The 22,087-nt window shown below is 39.2% G+C and overlaps 1 protein-coding gene across 9 annotated transcripts in view; it reads right to left on the minus strand.

Annotated features, from left to right (window-relative positions):
* Positions 1-22,087, minus strand: part of Ldb2 (LIM domain binding 2) — a 459,105-nt gene that overhangs the window by 69,823 nt on the left and 367,195 nt on the right. For all 9 annotated transcript variants that reach the window (XM_010641881.3, XM_010641888.3, XM_010641883.3 and 6 more), the window contains 3 exons: positions 12,641-12,813; positions 6,611-6,733; positions 3,367-3,450 (listed from right to left, as the gene is read on the minus strand). In XM_010641881.3, coding sequence (XP_010640183.1) covers positions 3,367-3,450; positions 6,611-6,733; positions 12,641-12,813 — 380 coding nt within the window. The remainder of the gene's footprint in view (positions 1-3,366; positions 3,451-6,610; positions 6,734-12,640; positions 12,814-22,087) is intronic.

The raw sequence follows: 22,087 nt of genomic DNA on the forward strand, positions 1-22,087 counted from the left end.
CCCGGCGGGCCTCAACTACAGGGTAGAAATCAACATTGAGACCAGCCCATGGGAGTAGGAAGGGGACAGAAAGAAGGAAATTTAGCATTTGTTAATCCATGCTCAATGTAGCCACAAGATGAAGAATCTGTTTAAGACCTCACTGAGAGGGCCAGTTGGCAAGTCTGGGACACATTCCAAAGTCCCAGAACCCTACAGGGGTCAGCTGAGGACACACTGTGGGACCTTTTCCTCTGCCTGCAAAGGGACATGGTTACTGTTTTCACATAAACCTCTCCAGCTCACTGGCAGTGTAGAGCAGCCTTCTGGAGTCTTGCTCCCAAAGTAACCCCGAGACCCTCATTCCCTAGCCTGGACCCATGCCTAGGCAGAGCACAGAGGTGCAGGCGGACACGGCCTCAGCTGCCCTGGTCAGGCACATTGCTCACTGAATGGCACTGCTAATTTCCCTCCACGTAGGAACTGGCAGGCTGTTTAGTAGTTGTCAAATGGGCAGGGGAGTCGCGATGAATCGGTGGGGAGTGCAGCTGATTCCACTTTTTGTCAGGTCTGGATTTCACTCTGGGCCTAGGCCACAAACAGAATACCCTTCTCCATGCCCCAGCACAAGGACTGTCAGAGCTTCCTCAACTGCCAAAGAACTCCCTGAGCCCAGCGGCCCTGTCAGCCAGGGGCTCATGACCTGGGTTCCACCTAACTCTCCTTTCCACCCGTCCTGACCTCTCGCTCCATGTTCAGCACCAGCAAACAGCTGGCCTTTCCAGAGTACACGCTCATTCTTTCCCTTTGGTGGAAGGGTCTCCTGCCTCCCTCCACCTGGTATAACTTTCTCCATTCGTTTGCGCTCAATTTGTGCATCACCTTCCCTAAGAAGCCTTCTCTGACAGAGTCCTCTGAGGAATTTCTGTGTGATACTCTCATGATTCCTTCTGGAAATTTCTATCAGGTATTTACCACTGTTATGGTTTGTGTCTAGCTGTCCCCTCCCTGAGCTTCCTATGGTCATAGGTCAGGCAGGTGGCTGGATCCAGGGTGTGATGATGGAATTAATTCACAGTTCAGCACTAGGCTCAAGGGCACTAGGATTAATGGTGCAAGTGTTACCTGCCCTAAGCAATAAGACAAAAGGGGCAGAAAGATCTGCTAAGTTCCCTTGTTGCTTGCACCTCCATAAACTGTTTCTCCTCTGCCAAGATACCCCGCCTTGGAGCTAGCTGGCTATGGGCTATGAACTGTAAGCCAAATAACCTTTTCCTCCTTTAATTTTGGGTGTCGGGTGTTTTGTCCCAGCATCAGAAAAAGTAATGCAACCACTGTCTATAATTTCTCCTCACAGGAGTAGATTTCTTTTTCTTTCCTTCTTTCCTCCCCACTTCTCTCTCTCCCTCTCCCTCTCTCTTCCTTTCTCAGCAAGCCAAAGTGAGCCTTTATTTTAAGGGCCTGCACCACAGCACAGGGAGGTCAGAACACAGTAAAAGCCTTGCTAGACTAAAATCCAAGAAGTGGCTGGGGAGTGCTGCTTGTATAGCAGCTGCAGCCTGTTTCTGTGAGGGACAGGGCTGTAAACTTGCTGTGAATGTTGGCTATGCAAACAAGTTGGTGAGAGATTTTTATTCCTCCAGCGGGCAGGGTCAACAGCCTCAGATCAGCTTTGAAGCAGTTATACAAGACAGACCCTTGCCCTTCAGCTCCCCTTAAAATTAAGGGGATGAAATGGCTCAGTGAAGAAATGAGACAGATAAGAAGTACCTGACTCTCTCATTTTAGCCTGTGCCAGCTGGAGGGGGACGTGGCTGGGCTGGTGACCAGCATGCCCCTCTCCCTGCCATCACTTTCCTACCCTCCACCCCGAGTGGACTAGGACAACTCGCTTCAGTGTCCTCCCTGGCTATCAAACGGCCATTCTCCAACATGCGTGCAGCAAGACAGGCAGCATGGGTCCCTTCACCTCTACCTCCTCAGGTCACACTGCTTCCTTTTTGAAGAAGAGCTGGAGGTATCCTGGAGTGGCTAAGATCAGGCAGGGAGGGATCCAGGCCTCTTATTTGCATAGGAGTGGTTTTCTTGATGGTGGAAAGCATCTCCGCTTTTGTATTTGCATCTTCAGTGTTTAGTAATATGTGAATGACTTGGAAGACTCCGCCCAAATCATTCTTCTTTTGAAAATGTTTATTAGTGTATGTTTGCAGTATATAATGATTACAGTTATCAGGGAGCGTTGGTACATGTATATAACACACCTGAATTCTTTGTTTTTCAATTCCCTACTCCTCCCTTCCCTCCTTGCTCTCTCATTTGCAAAAGCTCTATTTACATCACTTCCCCCGCTCAGTTCTTTTTCTTTCACCCTCTTCCCTCCCTTTCCCTTCATCTCTTGTTCAACCAGCCACCAAATCACTCCTAATTCACAGAAGCCTAAACCTATCCAGAGCATTTCCACATTTCAACAGATGCAAAGTAGTTGGACGTAGAGGATGATAGTGAATACAAAACAAGATGCACAGACCCAGATCGCACTTAAGAATCCAGAAGCGACAGAATGTACTTTGTGATGGGGTCAGTGACCCTGGGGGAGAGACCTGCTGTACACTGAAGAAACTCAACATCTCAGAGGCAGAGGAGGCGGAGCTACCACCTTCCCCTGGACTCTGGAGGACAATGCAGGCTTTGTAAATGAAACCATACCCTTCACCTGCAGCTACACTCCTGAATTCCACCGCACAAACCTGTGTGAGATATGTAACCCTCACATGTGCCCCTGTAGGCCAAATACATAGGCGATGGGTATTGCATAGGCAGGGAATTTTTGCTAAAATGCTTAATCTTTAAAAATAACTGAATTTATGTCCAAACCAGAAAAGCCTGCACTACTCAAAGAATCCCAACAATGTCTTATAAATAAACGTCTGCATGACAGCCACAGGTGACATTTCTGAAGGACACAGCGCAGCCATAGCTGCTCTCTCAGGTGCCACACTGATTCTCTGGGAAGGATGGGCCCCCAGGTGCACACACAGAGGCTGGGTGTTCAACGACGGCGTGATAGAAACCTGACACAGCCAGCGGCAAAAAGCACCAAAGCATTTTATGAAGCAGAGACTTTGCTAGCCTTTGAATAATTAATTCCAAGAGTCACGCAGATGTACAGAGTAAGCTGAACCCTGATAAATTCTAGATTTGATGCTCTGTTAATTAAACCCCATTCTACCCTGAAAACACACACACACACACACACACACACACACGTACAAAGCATACAAATTGTGCTATGTTAAACCTCATTTTAACTCTGATTCAAGATGCATAAAGACCTCTGAGATATTTCTCAAACCCTAACAGGAAATATAATGATTCAGTTAGTCTTACCCTGAGGTAGTTGAGGGTGAAGTTGGTTAGACCCATCCTGGTGATGTTTTTAGACAGCTGATCCAGGACCTGAGGATCTTGTGCCTAAATATGAAAAAAAAAGTCATATTTTTTATCCCTATGAGATGGTCCCACCAAAACCTTAGACTGTGCTACCGCTGCTGAGAAATGCAATCTTGATACTGTCGATTTCTCTTGGAGGGACAGATTGCTGGAGATAATTTAATTTACATTTTGAAGACTCTTGCATATAGCATTCAAGGACATTTTTGGATCAACTGTGCAAGATATGGGAAATCCAAACCGCCTCAGATGTGCATTTGATCCTAGATAGAAATGATACTATTATTTTTGTGAGAGTCCCTGATGCTGCGTCTGCAGGGTAAAAGTCACTGAGACTTGCAGGAGAGCTTCAGGGACAGGGTCCTCACCAGGGGAGGAGGCGCCTCTGCGTGGGGCAAAGCCAAGCCTTTGTCTCCTGCTGTGACATTGGTGCTGCTTCTTACAGCTCAGAGATGAGGATTGTATTTGAAAATTTTGCAACTACCACGATCCATGATTATTTTGCAATACCATAAATCTATGGGGGGGCAGGGAGAGAGAGAGGGAGAGAGAGATTTTCTCCTCCTCATTAAGCTGAGGCTAGGAACAGACAATTTTCATTGTAACGTAAGTATCACTTATCTCAAAATGTCAGCTGCATTTTAACACTGGGTGTAAAGTACCATGGGCCTCCCCAAATGTCATCTTTGCTAAACGAAAAATGAAAATTCTTTTTCTATTCCACTTTAACAGCGTCTCTTGGTCCATGCTCCCTCTGTCTTCCTTTCTTTCTCTGATGGTATAAGCAAATTGGTACTACAGAGAGGGAGATGTAGGTAAATATCCTGGTCTCCACACCCGCATTCATGAGTGTCTAGGTGAGTGATGGAGAACCTTTAAGAGCTTTCAATGATATAAAGACCCCACTGTGGCATGCATGCCACAGGTGGGCCACCCCTGGTCTAAATTATACAGATATAGCAAATTTATGTTGTTCTATTCTTACCTTTTTGACTGTTAGATTTTTTAAATTGTTGTAATCCTTAACGAACAGATTCATCATGAAAAACTGGTACATACACATGTGGTTTCTTGATACTTTTTCCTTCCCCTTTTCTGCCATCCCCTTTCCCCCATCCTTGTGCTTACATTTTTTTCCCACAGTGATACTATTCATTGGATTTGTGTGCATAAATAAAAAGCAAAATGTGGGAGAAAGTAGTCAGAGGGTATCAACTTTGTGTCAGTTTCTTGAGAGGGGGTCTTGGTGGGCATGGAGCCTACATTTACTGAGCCTCTCTAGGAAAAGCTGTATCTACAAGAGGTGCATCAAGAAGTCATGGGCAAGCCGGGTGTGGTGGCACACACCTATAATCCCAGCATTTGGGAGGCTGAGGCAGGAAAATCGCTGTGAGTTTGAGAACAGCCTGGGCTACGTAGTGAGTTACAGGTCAGTCTGAACTACATAGTGAGACCCTGTCTCAACGCCCTCGGCCAAAAAAGAAGAACAAGTCATGGGCAATGGCAAGGAGCTTACACTTTAGGCAGAAGATAGGACACTAATCACTGCATGGAAGAATGGTGCTGCTGCTGTTCATCACTGAACAGCAGTACTGCAGAGGGCCATGTTCCAAGTGTTATTCAAAGAACTTTACAGCTATTAACCCTTAACTGTCAACCCAGATTATTGTGGCTTTCTTCACCAGCCTGCCCTGCTTTCTCCAGGGTGTTCTCTTTTACCCTGCTCCTTCCTCTTTTACTCAGACCAAACTCGCTTCTGCAGAGCCAATATCTCCCTCACTCTTCACTTCTACTTTTTCAAATGAACTTTGTCACTGATTAACAACAACAACAACACAATTTCAAACCAATTCCCTTAGGCACAATTTATTACTATATCTATTATTGTATGGAGCTGAACCAGAGATGTCATGTCATTTCCCAAAGGCTATATATGAACGAGAATACAGCCTCATGTGGTGTTAACCAAGGGACCTGGCTCCAAACTACTACCCTCTATGGCCTTTCAGTCTGCTTTGAGAGTGAGAGTAGACCCCTTGGCATCTTCAAAAGAGCTGAGGAAGCTGGCTGTAGTGCATGCTTGTAATACCGGCGCTCTGGGTGGCTGAGGCAAGAGGATTGCAACTTCAAGCCCAGTTTGAGCACCTTAGTGTCTTTAGCAAGACCTGTCTCAAAAAAAGGATGGGGATGTTGTTCAGTGCGAACATAGTTGATTGTTCAGTGACATTACCAACTGTGTCAATGCCTTGGTTTTGCCACTTCAGGGCTAAAAACATTGGGACGTTTATTGAACTCTAAATCTGTTTCCTCACTTCTAAAATAGGAATAATAATGACTCTTCTTACTGAGTGACTGTGAGGATTAGACGTTACAATGTCTACAAAATACTTAGCACATTGTCTGGCATAGGGAATACTCATGAATGGCCTACTGTCACTTATTCTCTTTTGATTATTCCTCAGCCCATTAAGTCTGAGTGTGTTCCAAAGGGTTTTTCACAAAAAGATGCTATACCCAGGCTTTATAGAGGAGGGACTGACTAGAGCCAAAGCTTTTGAGTCCTTCTTCATGAACTACAGTTGACTAGTTCCTACTTACCTTTAAAATAGATCTCTAGGGTGTCATTCATCAGATTTGATGCTTGGACCTACCTGGTGCTCAATAAATATGATTATGGCTAAAGGACACCAAGAAAATCCCAGACACTGCATTCCCAAATCCAACTCTGTGGTTAGGAAGGGAAGGACCCACTCCTGCTGACACAGAACCAAAGGTACAGGAGTCCCACATCCTGACAGATGGTTCTAATCAAAACTGGAAGCCGTTCTCACTTCCTCTTTTATTTCATTTCCCACTCACACAGTTAAAAGGTTTATTAGCAGGAGCAGAACAGTACTTAATAATGACTGAACAGTTTAAGAAAAGTACAACAATTTATTGAAGTAATCTCAATTTGGAGTTAAAATAATAAGTATTAATAGTCTCACAATTTACCAAACTCAGAAACAAGAGATGACAAAAGGACTCTGGGTTAAGGTGGATGAGAGAAAAACTCAATAATGAAGAAAGAATCAATTACTTAAATGTTAGGATACCACCGGGGTTCTTTCACAGATTCCCTCTGAGTAAAGTGGAGGGGAAAGAAAAGAAAAGAAAGTAAAATAGAAATTAAGTTACTTACATGCATGGCTAGTATGCTTCTGGGGACCAGCTCTCTGTACTGTCTAATGGTAAAGTGCCAAGTTTTTATTCTCATGAGATCATCGAAGGTGAACTCCAAGATCAGCCTGCCTTCTGTACACACCTAGCAGTGACAAACAACATTCATTTGTTAGGCAGTTCACAGTAGCCACATTTTGTAACCCACACCAGCCATTCCACACAGCGTTCCTTACTGTAATTGGGCAGCAGGGGCTCTTGGCAAAGATGTGACCCACCGGGGTCACCATGGGACTCAGGTGCAAGTATCCACTGGTGGATTCCATAGACAGACCCCTAGCCAGGAGATGCTATAACTCTACTAATAACTGCTGAACCTCTACAAATCTGTTTCTTCATCTGTAAATGTGGAGAGAGAGCCCATGTGGAGGGACATTGGTTAAACACTCTTAGCACACACTATTTACCCCAAAAGATTGGTGCTCTCTCCCTCCCTACTTTCCTTCCAGGTTCACCATCCTTTCTATGGGAGCGTACTCTCTTGTTCCAGTCTCATGTACCTTATTCTGAATAGTATCCTATTGCATCACGCATGCTTAAGTGTGAGTTAGGATAAAGTTACCCAACTAGAGGAAGTTTCTATTTCTAAAGAGAAATTCCAGAGGGCAATGCTTAACCCAGGTCAGAGATATCAGTAACCGACATGTGAAAAACAGGCTTATTGAGTCAGTATATTCCTGAGCTCATCGCATCAACAGTGACAAATTCTGCTTGTCTACGAGGCCATTCTTGGAGGGTTGGTGCCTTTTATTTTCTAAGAAAAAATATTATTCATAAAACACAATAGGATTTCAGAGGCTCTCTTCTTTTATGAGGGAAGGATTTTTCTCATTCTTTGATATGCATATTATTTTTAGCGCACAGTTCCTATTTTATTTGCTCTTCTTTTCACCATTGACGATTTTTGAAGTGAAAGAAAATGCTAGGCAACTGCACACCACTGGGAGCGCTTTAAGTGTGACAGGAAGTGGTGGCAGTGCACTGGGCCTTGGAATAGTCACAGCCCCCCCGCAGCCCCTATTTGCCTCAGGGAAGTAGTCAGCAACAGCAGGTGAAAGCTCTGATGTCAGCAGGCGCTGGATTTGAATCTTTACTCATTTTGTGCTCATCCTGGACTTTGGAAAAACTAAGCCACTAAATTCTAGTTTCCTAAGATGTTAAATAGGGATAATAATATCCCTATATAGAATTGTTGAGAAAATACATAAACGGAAATTATATCTAATCTATATCTATAATGTATCGATTCGTGTTGTGCCTGGCACAGGCAGAATGACAGTAAATGATAACTATCTCTCTTAACATATTGATCTCCTAATTAAGCTTTTTTTGGAGAAAAAATTTCGTAGACCAAAAACAGCAATACAAAACTTTGGAAGCTTTAAAAAACACATTCATAAGTAAATAAGTAAATATTAACTGAATGGGGCTATAAACACTTCTAAAAGGATAGTCCACGAGGAGTTTTTGGTTAACAGTTTATATGTAACCTTCTGTAACATATGAATGAATAATCAATTTCCTTGTTGGGAATTTCAGCCAAACAGAACTATTTATTGAGCTCCAATTATGTTTTCAAAGCAGTTAGGTATGTTCTACATACTCTGATTGAAAGCTATACCTTCTTTCAATAAGCCAAATCCAGTACAGGAGAGCTGCTAGTGAGTGCTATTGGAACACTACTCAAGAGAGATGCTGTGAACACCTGCCATCTTCCTTTATCAAAGATCTAGGAAACACTGTAAGATAATTATTGATAACATGGGTGAAGACCTCTAACTCAGATCTAATTAGCAGAATCAGTGGGTAATTTCAGGCATTTGGGCATGCTGCTCCAAAACTCCTGAGTGGAATCATCTTCAGAGCTGTGTTTCTAGTATCTCAGTAATGAGAGTTGTGTCCTCAGAAGCAAGGGTAACTTATCCTTAGACCCCAAAACACTCCCCAAAAGCAGCCTCAGCATTGGAATTAATTTACCAAGACTTCCAAAAGAGTTTCATGGGGATTAAACCACAAGGTCTCCCCCTGAGGTCTCAGCATGATAGAAGCCAACTGTGATGACAACTTTCACAAAAGGGACAAAGCTACAGCCAGTCATCAACAGTGAAATGTCTTGAGAACACAGGACAGGGAAATTTGGATACTGTGATCCTTTTTTTAAAAAAAGAGGATTTTTGGTTATTTAATCAAATTCTTGCCCAGCTAAATGTCAGGCTTTTTATTATCTAATCTGTTTGTTTTGTGTTTATGAACCACAAACTCCACGTGGGTGGAAGTTGTAGTTTGCTTCTACAGAGCAGAATTTCGATGGAGTAGAATGGGAAGGCATGGGTGTAGTCCTGAGGGATTACTCAGTTGGGGCAGCTGTAAAGTCAAGTTAAATTGTGTGCTACGTTCCCTGTGACAAAGTGAACTAATACAGGACCTCCCTTTGCAGTCATATTTTCATGGGTCTACCAAATGGAAAACTGCCACAAGCTTTGGGCTCCTTTTTAAGGAATTAGCTTTATCCAGGTTGTACTATGGGCAAGATGGGAATCCTTGGAATTGAATTTGAGATGACTGCATTAAGTGTTTTTGTTTTGTTTTGTATTTTCATTTTAAAGAAAATTAAATGACTTCTTTGAGTGAAAGAACGAGGGAGAATTTTGGTTAGTGATCATTTTAGCCAAGTAATTATACCCACAGCTTCATTCCAGATCTTAGGCAGTCCCTTGCCCCCATAATGGAAGTTAAATGAAACCAAAGGCTTTGTGATTTGTTTTAATGCAACAATCAGGAAATGGAATAGAAGCATGTATGAAAAAATATATGTATTCTCTGTTCAGAAATGGTAAAAAAAAAACGGGCATGGCTTCTAAAGGGGAGCTACTATCTTCTCCCAAATAATAGTGTACATTCTTCTTAATCAATGAAATTAATGTACCTTTTATCTAAAGCCGGCCTTTTTTTAAAAAAAAAAACTGCCTTTTCCTTGGAATCCAAATCAAAAGGGTCCTCAATTAAGAAAACATTTTCTGTTGTGCTGAATTCATGTTACCGTATTGTGAGCTCTGACATTTTGTTTCTGTGGTAACCAAAATCAGCTGATTAGTTGGCATGGCAACAGAAAAGATGTAATCCCAGCAGACACACTCTAATCAATGCCCCCAGCACAGATGGTCTCCAGAGGATCAACAAGAAAGAGGCTGGCAGGCATTCAGCAGATCACGTGCTAGTTTGAGACTGGGCCAGGAACAAGAGAACTAAAAAAGAACATTTCTTAAACTAACCGGTAGCTTTTTAACCCTTTTCTTTCTTGACTAATTGCAAAGCAATATTAATCATGTAGTTGTCTAATGCAATGATTCTCATATAATGTTCGTAAAATAAGATGAGCTTTTTAGGTAGAAGTGTTCATCTAAATTTATTAGTCTTTATGCTTGAACAGCATGCATGGAATAATAGTGTTTTCAGATTAACAGTTACATAAATTTTTTTGTGTTTTACTTTGAGATCTGGCATATATAAATGCATATCAAGTAGTGTGACCATTAGCATTGTAATTTGGTGAGAGTCAAGAAAAGAGTGGGAATTCTGGAGTACAATGTGGTATACAGGTTACAGTAAGAATAATAAGCAAACTATCAAAGACACAAGTGAGTGTTTATATGGATAAACCGGTTGGTGCAAGTCAATGGTAAATAAGTTCATAATAAATGCCTGAGAGCTGAAAAAACATACCCTTACATTTATAAAGGTGATAAAAGTGTCATGTAATGGGTGCAATTATTGTCTTACTTTCCAAAATCTAAGACTATCCATAAAAATATAGCCTAGATTCAGTATCTGTCACTGTTCACATCCTCAGGTATAAATATAACCCAGGGGTCTTTGATTCTGAAAAGCCTGATGCTCTGATTAAGCTTTGTTTTCTATTTTTTTATATTCTATTCAAAATTGAAAACATAAAAAAGGCTTTATAATGTTTGTTTTAAAATTCTAATTACATATTTATCCATAATCTATAATGTTTCTGAGATCAGGAAATTGCAAAATACTCACTGTACCCCTGAGGAATATTTAATATTACTGTTGAGTAGGACTGTGGCTAATTTTTGATTCACTAGTTGACCAAATTTTCATAAAAGCAACTCAGAACCTCTGGGTCAAATGCTATTTGGGGACTGAGAGTTTATTGGTAGTCTAAATTAGAATTGCCAACACAAAATGCTAAGTAATACCAGGTACGGAAAAAATAAGCATTCGTTTCCAAACCCTTTTTCTTTGTGATACTGAAAGCACATTAGCCCACTGTTTTATGGTAAGTAGCACAGTGTTTTATTACACAGGATGAATTATTTTTAATTAATATAAGAGCACAAGAAAAATTGGAGATAGTCTTTGGGCAGTATAGCAATCACTGAAGAGTAATGGGGAGGGAGGGAGAACTTATCAAGTTTTCTAAAAATAAAGAAGCATAATTAACATCTGGACTAAGTCCTACAACTAAACCGCATTACCCAGGAAGTGATTGTTTTCAGCACGGTATGAAAATATTCATTGCAGGACTGACAAATATCCTGCCGTGGACTAGAGCAAGATGGGTGGCCCAAATACCCGATGCCTGGGGCCAAGGGAGCAGTGCACAGGTGGGTGCCCACGTCTTTCCAGTGACTGCCTCGGTGCCTCAGCCCTCCAGGAGGGGAGTGTTCCAGGAAAAGACAGAATGCAGCTGAGGAAAACCTTCTTGCTTTTTGATAGGAATGAAAATAGCACCTTACGATTCATTGGAAGAATGTGATTCTTTTTTATCTAAAACAAGTCTGGAATGTTCAGCACTCTACTTTCAGAGCAGTTATGTTCATTTATGAAAGAGTTTTAGCCTGAGAAAGGAAGAAACAGTATATATGTAAAAGAGCTGCTACAAATGGGCTATTTTCAATGGCTACAAAAGTTAAAAGTAGTTCCTTAATTATGGTAAAGCTTTATTTAATAATTATGGATTCTTTTGTTCCTCTTAAAGCATAAAGAAGCAACATTTTTTTTCTAGAATTAAAGTTACATTAAGGGGGGAAGGGGAGAGAGAAGAGTAATAATTATGCAGGAGAAAAAGGCTTTCTTGGCAGTACTAAGACTTCGTCACTTCAAGAAGGAATAGATTGTGCACCTATGTGATTTGCAAAATTATGAAACTCTTCTACATCGCTGCCAGAAAGTAAGACATGGACAGATGAAACCATCACTGAGATAGACATTTCTTTCCACACAGAGAAACTGTCACAGCATGGACGTCTGCCCTCAACATGAAGCTTGTTTCTAGACTACAACTTTCCTCTGTCCAAATGTTAAAACAACAGGGAAAAAAAGAACCTTATTTCGTCCCAAATTTAAACCCTCAAAATCATAGCATCAGTGGTATTGGCAGCAAGGGGAATTAAGCTGCACCAACAACATCAATTAATAAATAAGAAACATTTTAGTTTATTGGGCCTTGGTAATTAACTCTGATAATTCAGTGTATTTCAACTATAAAGAAGAGATCTTCACTTTTGTTTCGTACCAAAGGAGATAGCTGCTGTCATTAATATCTCAAGTTAGTTTCACGCTGAGTCTTAGTCCAAGTGCAGTGAACTAGTGTTCATTAAAATAAACTTTTGTGGAATAGATGGGGTACCTCAGAGGCAGAATGTGTGCTTAGCATGTATAAGGTCCTAGGTTTAATCCCCAGCGCTACCAAAAATAACTGATTAAATAAATAAATGCAATTTAAGATTATGTTTGCCAGATTATACAACTAAATACTTATTCTTACTAATTTTTCTACATGGGAAGGGATCATCTGTTGAGTGCCAGAAAAGTCTAACCTAGTCACACACACATAGATCCTCTCACAGAGCTGGCAGTGTCTGAGACATGAGACACCAGTTCCAAGTTCCAGAACAAGACCACCATTAGTGTTTTTTAATTCACCCAGAGGTAACCCAGGAGTGTACCCAAACCTGGCCCGTACCTTGGTGAACATGGGCTTCCCGTGTTGGGTGACCATGGCGCACTGGTCGCAGTCCACTGTGATGGAGGAGTTGTGGTAGGACTCTTTTGAGTGCTTGAGAATGTAATACAGGTCAGTCACCCCTCCTTCAAACACAGTGCTGAAGTAACGAGGGATGAGGGTCCTGCCAATAGCTGGGAGAGAAACACAGAGAAGCAAACCATTAGGAAAATATTCAAGCAGATCCACTCACCCCACCGCATCACCAGACCTTCGGTGGCTGGATACAAATCATCTCCAGAAACCAAGCCAGAAGGCAATTTCTGCTTCTAAACAAACAGACCCTTCTGACCCAACTATTTAAGAAAAATATGGACAGTTATCTCTCTAGGTTTTGTGTCCACTAAAAGCCAATAAAATAAGAGCTACTACGTTAAAAGAATGGAGGAGGGATGCATTTACCACTCTGGACCTTGTATATACTTTTTAGCAAATATGATTTTATAAAAAATGACATATACAACCTACTTAGAGTTTTAAATGTGTTGTTTATAAGCCAATTACCCAGTTATGTTTTATTTTTATTATCAGTAGTAGCAATATAAATTTTAATACCATATGTTTTATAATTTGTGATGCATTTTGGCATTTTCTCACCAAATCTCCAGAATAATCCCAAGTGTACAAGACTGTGACCTGAAAAACCACAGAACTGAGACCTAAAAATGTTATTATGATAAAGATGATTTTGTGCATGTTTCGGTCATTTGACTTAAAAGTAGGTGTTTGGAGTTTTTAACTCCATATCGTAAATACCAAAACACTTTGTCTTTCCAACACTGAGTGTCAAACTGTTGTAAAGAATGGAAATCTTTCAGCAGTGTAAACTGCATCTCCTTATATAAAGAGATCCATAACTATGTAAATGCTGATCTTTCCATCTGCTTTGGAACTGGATAAAATATCTCTCTAGACTAAAAGGTCGACTTTGAGAGAACTTGATACCTTCCGCTTGATCTAAATTGGTCTCTGATTCCATGTGGTCAGTGCTGCCCCATTTCAGGTTGAGCAATCGTGTGAGTAGCTGAATCATTCTGATATATGACACCTACAAAACCTGTGACAAGCCCTGGTCTCAGCCCTGATCTGAAATCCTCTTACACTGGTGATCCCAATTCATAATATCAGGAATCTTGCCTATGTGCAGATTTTAAGGCAAAGTCCTAAAAGCATTCTCAAGCAATACAAGGTTTAATAAATATCTTACACTCACTATATAATACAACCCCCAAAAGACAAAGGTAATATTTAAGATAAACTACCTAAGAGGGCTCTAGCTAGAAAAGTCACCCAATTATCACTTGGATGCTTTAAAATACATAATTTCATCTAAAAAGAATCAGCACTAATCCATTCCATATGGATCTAGAGCTCTTTTGTACATGAACTTGGAAAAAATAAGTACAAGAAGAATACCCTTCCAAACTGTGTTCTGGAGTGATCTTTAAAGAACCCTGATGGAGATGATTAGTCTCCGAATAATGTATATAGTTCTTATTGCTTCGTATTTGCTGTGGGGAAAATCAGTCAACAAGTGTGTGCTAACCATTCCAGGAACTTCAGTTCTTCCTTCCCAAATAATCCTTATACATACATTTCCCAAATACTGCCCTAATCCCCAATGCTGCATGTTCATTCTCTGAATATAAAATTCAAATGAGAGTAATCTGAGTACACCATATCCTTAAACATATGCATGGCTAATATTATAAAAGGAAACTTTGTTATGCTAAAAACCTTATTGCACTTCACTAAACAGATAAAATTAATTGAATGCATTTCAAATATTCGAACTTAAAGCTAATTACTTTAAATCAGCTCAAGTAATTTAACAATTTGGGATCTGTACTGTTAAGAACAAATACAAACCATAAAAATGTAGTTGAAGGGTGAAAATATTTCACTGCAACATCTAAAAATCCTCATATAAAAGTTTATAGTAAGTAATCACCACTGGATCAATCACATTATGGTTTATTCATCACAAATCCTGCACACTTTAATTATTTTATAATACTGTTTCCCATACATTATCATCATCCTTATTCATAGTATAAGAGAAGGTGAATTGTAATAAAGTTTGAGATTTCTTAACTTTATACTTAAATTTTAATTACTTCTCTAACTCCAGAAAATGTACAAGATAGTAAATGCTCTTAGAAGGAAACACAACTTTGCTTCATTGAAGAATTTCTGGCACTCTAGGAAAAGATTGTAATGCATACTAGAGGCTTGTTTTCAGTCCTGTTTCCTTTGTGAGAATGCCCTACCTCTTTCCCCATGGTCTGATCTGGACCATTAATCACAAAGCTCCATCATTATCCCATGAGGTAGGCCGCTACTCTGGAGGCCCCAGTGAACCATGACAGTGATATTCATGCCTGTTTGCATAGTCTCCTCTTCTGAAGTCTGGCTGGCTTCTCAATCTGCTTCCATTAATAGAATGTAGCATAGTGGCCAGAGATTTACCTCAGTGGCACCAGCGCCTGCCTGGCAAGCGCAAGGTCTTGAGTTCAAGCCCTGGTTACACACACACACACACACACACACACACACACACACACAGAAATGTAACATAACCACACAGTGCCAGTTCTGAGTTGTACCTTAAAAAAATCCTGGAAGCTTCCACTTTTTGTTTGGAAAAAAGTCAGCTCCTATGTGCAAAATCCAACTATTCTAAGATGGCCAAATTGTGAGAAGAGTTGCATGGAGAGGTCACATGGAGCAGAAGAAGGTCTTCCAGCCAACATCCTCAACTGAGCTTTTGATTAACATCTAGCACTAACTTTCTCAAGGGAAGCCATCTTGTAAGGGAGTTCTTGAGTTCCAAATGAGCTGCCTTAGGCTGGTGTCTTTGGAAGCAGAGAGAAGCTGTCCCTGAAACGCTTCGCCAAAATTGTAGAATTGTAAGTAAATAAATGTTTGTCTTTTCAGAATCCCTCCCTGAAAGAAAAGTAGTTTTACCAATAAAAGCCTACACACAGACAGAAGGCCAAGCAGAGTGAGTCTTTGGACTGACTTGGGCCTTCGTCTCAACTGGGAATGAAGCCAACCTCACACCCTGGAGGTATATCTTAGGGCAGATGTATCTATTCAGCTGTTTGTGTTAGGTTTCAGCCACTTCCATATAAAGGAAGTTTGATTAATGCTATCTTGTTCCAACTCAGAATAGGATAGTAAACAAGGACACACAATTAAGACAAATGATAAAAACGATGAACTGCAAGAGATATCTGAGACTCTGTACAACACCCTGTGTTAGAAGCTGTAGAAGATAAAAAGGAGGGTTGGGGATTGCAGTAGTTCTCTACCACTGCTGTAAGAAATTACCACAAACTTAGTGGCTTACAACAACACAAATGTGTTATCTTCTACTTTCAACAATCAGACATAGATATTGTTAGGCTAATATCAAGGTATCAGCAGGGCCAAATTTCTTTCTGGAGGCCCTAGGGAAGAAGCAGTTTTCTTTTTTTCCAGAATTTGGATGCTGCTCAAGTTTATTGAATGTGGCCGTTTTCCCCATCAGTGACTTAGCCCCAGCAAGTGGAGACCAGGGCATCTTTCACACTTCTTTTCTGCCCCTTTCTCCCACTGCCGGACCCTTGTGCCTATACTGGCACCACCCACACAATCCAGGATAATCTTTCTATCTGAACAGCCATAACTTAGTCAGATATAAAAGACTCTTTGGGCAGGTGAGCCAGAATCCACAGGTGCTAGGAATTAGGACCTGGATACCTTTGGGGGCCATTATCCTGCCTGCCACTAGACTAGCCAAGAGCTTCTGTTCTGCAAAGGGGACAGTAAAAATATAACTGACGCACGCTGTGTGCACACACACAGACACACACACAAATACAGTGTGATATATAACTCATTTGCTGTGAATGGGACAGAGAACTGAAGGAAAATGCCATGGGGTGAGAAAATCTGTCTATTGTGCATCCACTGACTTCTTCTATAAACGTTTACCAAGCCTGGAGTAGTTGTAAAGCTCCTTGGTAGGTGATGAAAGCACATAGACAGATTTTTGTCTTTCAAGGTAATTTCTGTCTGGAGAATCAAGTAATATCTAAGTGTCTGTAACATAATGTGATAATTGATAATATTTAAAAAATAGCTTTGTGAATTTCAGCTTTTCACTTATATCTTCTGAATCCTGAATTCAGCGTATAATTTTATTATATGTGAAGCACTGAGAGCACTAATGCATTTTTTAATGTAGTAAACCACGCAGGTACATGGAATAGTCTAACATAAACAACTTTAAATCTGGAAACATTTCTGATTTGGATTCAGTGATTTCCTAATTCATCAGCTACACCAATATTGCATCTAGTATATGCTAAACTCACACCTTAATGCTGCAATCTCTAGAATTAAATGATTTAAACACTGTAGATATACATAAATCTACATTGTAAATCCATGAAAAGGATTTTATCTTAAAATATTCTTGAAATGAGATAAAGATTTTAGTAGATTATAAAAGAGAATCTGTTTCTCTACTACAATGAAGTCAAAGTCTCAAATGCTGTGAAGTATGGAGACCCAGATAGTGCAGACAATTTTCTGTTATGTAAGACGAATATATTATATATTATTTATCTATGTGGTCATGAAAGAGAAAAAGAAAAACATAGATTGAATTATTCAGGAGTTTAAAAGTTTATAAAGAGTATTTGTGTAAATTCCACCTCGCAGGTAAATGTAATTAGTCCAGGAATGGCTAAAAGTATAAGCAATTTAGACATTGAGACCTGCAGCCAAGTTCCTCAGGAAGGTTTTCATTGGTGCTCTCAGCCATCCAGTCCCTGGCTGTCACTATGGAAGATGGTAGGCTGATGGTGTGTGGAGGCAGGATCTCGCTGGTATCTTTCTGTAGGGCTTCTCTGTATATATTAGAATAGCTACAGGATACCTGTAGATTATTAGCTGAATTTTCTCCAATTAGAAACCCAGCTGTACTTAGATACTCAATGAGGAGATGGAAATTAGTGTGTAGCCTCCCTAAAGCAGAAAGTCTCCCGTTCAGAGCATTCAGTCTCTATAATTATGAAATGCTCTTCTTAAACTCATGAAAAATTATATTTAGAATATAACTACATAGGAAAATATCCAAACTTGTGATCAAAGTACAAATTAAAATAATAAAAAGATTAAAATATAAATGTCATAAAGTTGCAGTGAAACACACATATGCAAATATTTTGGGAAAAATCAATGTAGCAATTACTACTTATGTTGTGAACCTCTAATTTCCTGCAGTCTGTTAGGTGTGACTCTAAGCTCTTGGTAAGTACTCTAACTGAACTGCAATTCTTAAAGTTCAGATCTTAAATGCTCTGATGTTCCTCAAGTCCCTTGAAACACTTTTGCTAATGTCAGACCTTTTGACTTGGGGCCATCATTTACAATTTTAAATGGCTGCAGCTTCTATGTTTTAAAGACAATTCACTTCCAAAAGAGAAAAATAAGAAAGAAAGGTTAAGAATCTAATTAAATTAAATTAATGAAGGACCTTTTCGGTCCTAAATTGGGCCCAAGAAGAGTTGTAACTAACAGCATATTAATACTACTCAACACTGGAACATTATTTAGCTAATGACTTTCTTTCCAACTCTGAAGAGAGAACTATGCAGCCACACATTAGTGTCTTCAATTAGGCAAAATTAATTATATCAAAATAATTATTCTATGGTTAAAAATGTTTTCTAAACATGATAATAGAAAAATTGGCTGTCTGAATCTGAGTAGTTTATATAGTTCTGATAACAGTGCTGTGCTTCAGAAATCCCCATGGAAATTCCATTACTAAGGTACACAATACACACAAAGATTCATTAAACTTTAGACTTATCTGTATTTAGAAATCAATGAATGCATTATGCTAACATGTAAATGAAAGTTATCATAGGAGTGACAAAAACAATACTGACGATTTTATTTATGGTAAATAGCTGTGATAAATAGTCAAAAGAATGCAAATAAAATGTGATCAAACTTTGATGGGGTGATAGTGGTTGAAGGCTGATTCTGTTGCTCTTCGTAAAGTGAAAGCAAATCAAATTAACTTTACTTCTCTAAATGGATACAATTTTTATTTAATTTACTTTTACCTTATTTTTTCAACAAAAGCAATTTGATTTAAACATCTTCTCTCCAATTAGCTCTTTTGCTCTTTCAAAGTTTCAGTCATTTCATATATGAATGGTAAGTACCTTGTATGGGTATGGGCCAGATGTTGTGCTAGGCGCTGGTAGGAAATCACAGAAAGGACAGATGCGGTGGCAAGGGAAGGCTAGTTGAGCTCTACCAGTGTAGAAGGCTGCAATGCAGAGGTGAGGTGGTGATGGAGTTAGGCTTTGAGTTAACAAGGCCACATGAAGATATGCACCTGGAGAGGTGTAGGCCCGGGGACTGACAGCAGCAGAAGCCTGAGATGGGCACGGCTTTGGATTGAATAAGCTTGGTTTGTGGCAGTGTCAGCAAGAAGGGAGCATGGCAGGTACACAGTCAAGAAGAATGGGATGGGTCCTGTGGTTCCAGTTTGGTTCCTCACTGCTTAGCCATGCTGCCTAACACTCAATAATGGATGACTTGATGCAGTACATCAGTGAACTCACAGATTCCAACTTGTAGGAACTTAACACGTAAACCAGATATATTTCATGTCATTTAATCCAACCCAATACCCCAGCATACTCAGATCATCTCGGGCTCTAATTCTCTCAGTCACAGTACAGACTATTTCTCTCAGGTGTGTGCTTTTGATCATAGGCAGAAACTACTTAGCCCTTGATCCAAGGTACTGTCGAGACCTCTTCACATCTGGGGTGTGGAATGTTAAATCCTTTTATTCTGTTCTGCAAGTCTAGGCTGCAGTTACTGATAGTTTATGCGGTTGTTGCAGGACCAATGGGGAGAGACAGAGGAGTCAAAGAAAAACCCAAGCTAGTGGATGGACAGACTTCAATCAGGTCCAAAGGGCCAGGGGAAAAGAGTGGTCCAACACAACAAACAGCATGTGGTAAGGAAGAGATGTTCCCCATCATCTGGGATGCTATGTGGGCCAGGGCTTATGTACTTATTCCCTGAAGGATCTTGTCTGCATAAGATGTTCCATTATTACACCACAATGTTCTTTTAGTTATTGAAACTTTACCATGTAGTTTGCATCTGATAGACTGATTTCTGCCCTCTTATTTTTTTATGTTAGCATGTTTATATAATTTTTGTTGTTGTTGTTCAAGATGAACCTTAAGATAATTCTGTTAAATTTGGGAAAAAAATGAGAGGGAGATTAATTCAAATTAAATTTACTAAGTGTTGATGATTTTTTAAAATGTCCAAGCTTCATATATATATAATATGAAATGTCTTCATTTATGTAAGTTTTATTTTTGTTTCAAAAGAATTCTGCACTAGTGTTCTATGATATAAATACTTCTTAGTCATTCATATGACTTTTTAGTATCTTAGTTATACTCTATAATTAATGTAACTTAAAATTTTAATTTTTATTTAGATGCTTTACTGAATACTTTTATTAATAATAATAATTTTTGGAGGCTTTCTTTTATCTTTCCAGGTAAAGAAATCTATTATTCACAGATATCAATAATTGTATTCTCTTTCCTTTCCAATATGTTGATATAATTTTTCTCATCTTATTTTAGTCATTCAAACAGAACTTCCAGATAGAAAAATAATCATGATGTTTTCCCTCTTGATATGGTTAGAGTCAAGTATTTATAGGACTAGAGAATTTGAGATCATATTACTTGCTATGGAAAGAAAAATAAATTCTTCTATTTTTTTTGTTTTCAATTTTGATAGATGTTTAATTTGATCATATACCTTCTCTATAGCTACTGAATTGACTTATTTTCCTTTAGAAAACTATTCATTTCTTTTCAGGTGTTGAAGAAATTTTATACTCTTTATACCTTACTGTCTTGTACACATATACAGTCATACATTTTGTATCCATTTTTGCAAAAATTCAACTTATACATTCTTTCATCCCTTAGCAAGTATCCATGAAACCAGTGCTCTACGTGCTGTGCTCAGTACTAAATTAAAGTAATAGAGCCAGGAAGGGCCTTAAGGTTAGTTCAGTGATTCCCAGTAGCATTTCCTAAGATTTCTACAGGTCTCAAAATGTATCCCTAGCTGGTTCCACATTTAAAAAAAAAATCATTAAAAAAGGTTTAGTATACTTCTCTGATTCGAGTGGGAATTATTTCAAATCACAGTAATACTGATTAGCTCCTGATTAGCAATTATGAATGGCATTTAGCATATGTGGAAAATAAAATACAAAATACTGACAATTATTTAATAAATGTAATTAGGTTATCCATGATTATATTCCACACCCTCATTTTATAGGAGAAATGAGATGGTCAGAGAAGTAACTGTGTAATTATTCATAGTTCAGGTAGAATAAGGACAAATTTTTGTTCTTGCAATCTATTGATGCTGGTTTATTTCTAGGTCTCAATTTAATTTATTACTTTTTAGTCATATAAGTAAAACACATGTAAAAGATTAACACATTGCTATTGCAAAGGAAATATATGTGCATATATATCTTTGTAAGTATATTTTGTTTTGTTTCAGTTTACATAAAAGTTATTAAATGTATCTATATACAGCTTGCCCTTCTTCTCTCAATAATACTTTTATGAAGTTTAAACTCATCAGTGTATATATCAGTGTATATAAGGCTAACTCACTGATTTTAGACACTGTCTCAAATTCCAGAGTATGGCTGAAGGGACATGTAGAATGTTTTTGAATTTTTTTTTCCAAAAGAGTAGACACTAAGAAGGGGAAATACATGTTTTATTTACTAGATCCAAGTGACTGCCCTTTGATGTGCCATTACCAAATTACTCCTTCTTACCTGTGCTGACAGTACTTGTTTCACGCACAACTTCACCAACACTTAATATTACCAAATTTTATATTTTTTTGCAATTTAGGTTGCAGTGAGCCTCTCACAAAGTATTGTATCCCATGTAGATGATAAATAAGATCAAATGGTCAATTACAGGCCTCTAGTTCATGTGGTTTCTCTGCAGGTGAATCATCTCCAATAATCTTTCAGATAGTTTGTACATTTTCACCCCAAATACACTGACCTTGCTAAAGGGAAATCAGTGTTCCAGACTAGAGAGGTGAAAAACTTCCAGGCTTCTCATGGGATTATTTCAGTATGATTTACCAGGTCTTCACAAACTCAAATCACTGGGGAAAACACAAGTCCCTAATTTTATGTTTTAGTATCAGCACAATTCATCTGGGTTACAGAAATGTTGCCAGAGAAACAGAACTAGGAGTGGATTTTCAACCTATCTAAGCCAGGAATCAGCAGCCATTAGCAATTCCAAGAGT

This window comes from Fukomys damarensis, unplaced genomic scaffold (assembly GCF_012274545.1).
Source record: "Fukomys damarensis isolate Sample0158 unplaced genomic scaffold, DMR_v1.0_HiC HiC_scaffold_35, whole genome shotgun sequence".
In the NCBI taxonomy this organism is placed as follows: domain Eukaryota; kingdom Metazoa; phylum Chordata; class Mammalia; order Rodentia; family Bathyergidae; genus Fukomys; species Fukomys damarensis.